This window comes from Mizuhopecten yessoensis, unplaced genomic scaffold (genome assembly GCF_002113885.1).
Source record: "Mizuhopecten yessoensis strain PY_sf001 unplaced genomic scaffold, ASM211388v2 scaffold11101, whole genome shotgun sequence".
NCBI lineage: Eukaryota > Metazoa > Mollusca > Bivalvia > Pectinida > Pectinidae > Mizuhopecten > Mizuhopecten yessoensis.
In genome coordinates, this window is record NW_018408880.1 from 295,740 (window position 1) to 299,669 (window position 3,930).

General features: G+C 34.2%; 1 protein-coding gene across 1 annotated transcript in view; it reads left to right on the top strand.

Moving 5' to 3' along the window:
* The first annotated feature begins 264 nt into the window (after positions 1–264).
* Positions 265–3,930, top strand: part of LOC110465824 — an 8,472-nt gene continuing 4,806 nt past the window's right edge. Inside the window, exons 1-2 of the mRNA XM_021521928.1 lie at positions 265–318; positions 2,958–3,173. Coding sequence (XP_021377603.1) covers positions 2,999–3,173 — 175 coding nt within the window. The 5' untranslated portion in view covers positions 265–318; positions 2,958–2,998. The remainder of the gene's footprint in view (positions 319–2,957; positions 3,174–3,930) is intronic.

Genomic DNA, 3,930 nt, shown 5'->3' on the forward strand with positions numbered 1-3,930 from the left:
AACAAACAAAACACTGTCGATGAACACACATATATCAGAGACGTATAATACATTTATACGTCTCTGCATATATTAAAACGTCCCCCGCTACAGTTACTTTAATAACAAGAAAATATCTCATTATTACAAGATAAAATAGATATTTAGATGTCCTCATTCATCAACCCAGAGAGGTATATATTAATATCAACCGTATCCACAATGCTACTGTGGACGTAGTTTTTAATCCGGAATAAAACTTACATTGTCGGTTCAGTATTTAGAATTCGAAATACATTTCCGCTTTCGATATACAGTGAATATGCTTCTTCTGTGACGGTAAGTAGCTTTAATGTGACTTTCTTTTGTAATGTGGTGGCAGAAACGTAGACTACATGTATAAATTATCTCAGGTTATGTGTACAATTCGATGAATTATTTTAAACACGTTTATAACGCTTTGAAATCGGCGTGCATAAAATGTGACGTTACCAGTTTCCACGGATTTCTCATTTTGGTTTTCAGCAAACAATGAATTTGTACACTTTGTTCCCACACCTAAATGGCCTATGCATTCACTTGGGAGACTATGAGACTTCTTAAATGGTGTGCTGTAACAAATCCCTAAAAGAAGCTTTAAAGCTGTATTTGAATATAATGTATATATGACTTCTTCAACAGGTCCAGTACACTCTGCCGATTAAGCTATACAAAGACCTATAAAGCTATATTCACCTATAAATTATAGCTGTATTGAGCTATATATTTTCTCAGATTTCAATTTTCATTAAATTTAAGCAAAGACGCATAGAACAATAAAGTTTATGGTAATTTTGACTACAAAAAGCATACATTTAGATGTTTATTTTCATTTTTCATAAATGTTAAAAAAAAATTACGTCATTATTTTTTTTAAAAGAATACTTATATTTAATGTCTTTTGTTATCAACCTAATGATAAAATTTTCTTTTCGTTTTCCTTAAAAAAGAAAATCACATGAAAATTGCCCAACAGACCTATTTCAGATAGGTCAATAGACCTATTATAGCAATATAGGTCTTCACAGCTATATAGCTCAATCGACAGAGTGTACTGGACCTGTTCAATGAACGGATGAAGGCACCAAGCTTAAGGTTGGAGTGTGGTAGCATGATTTACCCAAAAAGGCCCCAAAACACAAAAACATTAAACTACCTCAAATTGGGGACATGTATGTACCGAACGTAATGATATTTCCTGTTAATTGGATAGTTATGATGATGCCACCTGTAGGTCCATCTTCTTCCATGAACGGACAAAGATCAGGTTGTTGAAACTGATAGTGATTATACCATCTTTCAGTAGGCCTATTGATCATGACCCTTACAACAAAATACATGTATATTAAGTTCAGTCATACATGTTACCTATTTTACAGCTAACTTTAGATAATGTGTGATTGTAAATAAAACCTACTAAATAAAAGTTATAAAAGGTCCAGCACAAACTGGAATACAGACTTAATAAACATTGTGTACGCTACTTTAACTGTGACTGTAGAGTAAATTTTTGCCAATTTTATATGCCCGTCAACAGGGTATTATGGTATGGGTTTGTCCGTCCAGCGTAAACTGTTGTCTGTCCGGCAATCTCCTCCTACTTTTTTCGACCAATCTCTTTGAAACTTGGTAAACATTATAATCATGATGTGAAGTTGTGTCTCCCTTAAAAGAATATTGATTCGACGATTTTTGCAAAAGTTGTTGCCCTTTGTTCATTTCAGTATTTGATTTTTTTTGTCCAGAGATTTTCTCCTACATTTTTTATAGCAGTCAGGTAACCACTCTTAGAATGATGCAGATCTTATTTCAATGTAAGAAAGTATATAACACTTTATGGCATTCGACGAGCGTATATTGTTCCGCCCCGCAGTACTCTTGTTCCTAGAACTAATCAGATGGTTGAATTTCAATTTTCATACAACAATTACATTGTCAAAAGATGAATTTATCTCGGGATGGCAGAGTGCAAGAATTAGGTCTCTGTGACCTATGACTTAATCTATTACCTTTACTTTTGAAAAAGTTTGTCCGGAGCATATCTTCTGTACTATTTCACTTGGAATAACCAGATTTAGTTTTCAAGCTTAAGGACATCTTGGGATTGCGGAATGCAAGAAGTATGTATCGGGATACTTTCCTAACAGTAGGTACATCCTGACATAAGTGTAAATTTGTTAAATATAGAAATCATTACCTGTGGGGGACTATTGATTGCCTTGCAATACTTGGCCTTTTTCACTAGCCCATGCATAAAATCTACCTGCCTAAGACGTTGGGTCAATTGAATCGACATCTCTTGAAATGTCAATGGTTAGCTCCTATGTAACTTGTAAATGATGTGTATCATGATTATTTCGTAATTATTGTAATGAAACAATTATATCTAGATACGGTGTTTTGTTGAATATCATTCATGCAATTAAATAAATGTATGCAATACTGCTATGTAATAGAGAGAATAAAGAATAAGATAAATAGATCACTTCTTATTGTATATTATGCAAATTACCAAAACACCATTTATTGACTATAAATTTTAGAATATAGTGAGTACATTTGTAAATCAAAGTTTGACAAAGTTCTAGCTTTGACCCTGAGTAACGAAAGCATTGAGTTGTTTGTTACTTGTTCCTTGTTCCTGTTTGGTTCTACAGTTGACTTGTCTTCTGCTAATAAGGGAGGAGTTGACAGTTTTACATTGAATGTTCTTCAGGTATTTTAAGAGTTGTGATAAGAGTATAGTGTAATGAACAGAAAAACCTGAGGCCAACCAAATTGAACCTGCAGGGTTGACAGTGGGACTTGGAAAGTGGCAGAGTCCAGTCTTGTTACAATATTTCTAATGTTTAGGAAAAACTAAATCATTAGACATGGGAACTATAAATCACTTATTTACATCATTTAAATGATAATCTGTAATTTTTGAATATTTTTAGGTTATGTCAACTTCATAGGGTCAATTAGATGTTTGCTTTCAATGCATTCCTATGGAATGATGATAGAAGCAGATGACTCGGATCTTAAAGATGGCTGTGCATGCCCTGACACTGGACACAGCAGTCTTCAAAATGATGAGGTTGCAGAAATGTACACTCATGCACGTGGGCATGTGAATCAAGACCATGACATGGATCAACTAGAGCATGAATTTGGTAATATATGTCTTGACTCTATTCTTTAGTTGAAGCATTAAATGAGCTATGAGCAATTCATCATGTCTGTTTTGAATAATTTTTGCTTAGGCCAAAACAGCAAAAAATATGTTTCAGATACCCTGACCAGCCTCAGTTTTTATCTTTGATCCTATCAATTTTATCTCGCTCAATTGCACTCCATCCAGTGTTGGGATAACTTGTTCACTGCTGGATGCAAACATCTGCAGTGTATGCATACATGTACCCTCTTTAATTCATAAGCAGGATGTCGAAATCAAATTGAAAATTTAGATTTAAATAATTTATAAATTATTATAAATTAGAATTAGCCCCTCCTCCTTTCCTCACAGTATCTGCCATCATTGGAAACCTCATTGAAGTTTTGCATTATTGTTTTGATGCCTTACTATTTTGTCATACACTGTTTAGTTAGAGCAAATATAAGCGAACACTTTTAGGCCTCGATCCAGTTGACTTTTCATAACAAAGCAAAGAAATTTGTGAAATGAAACAAAAATATAATGTTATATATAATACAATTTTTAGGTCACCTGAGCTTTGCTCAAGTGACCTATTCCAATCGCTTTTCGTCCGTCTTCGTCCGTCGTGCGTAAACTTTTACATTTTCAACTTCTTCTCAAGAACCAGTGGATGGATTTTTTTCAAACTTGGTCAGAATCATCCTTGGTAGATGAGGCTTCAAAATTGTAAAATTGGGATTCCTACCCCAACCCCTGGGGCCAGGGCGGGGCCC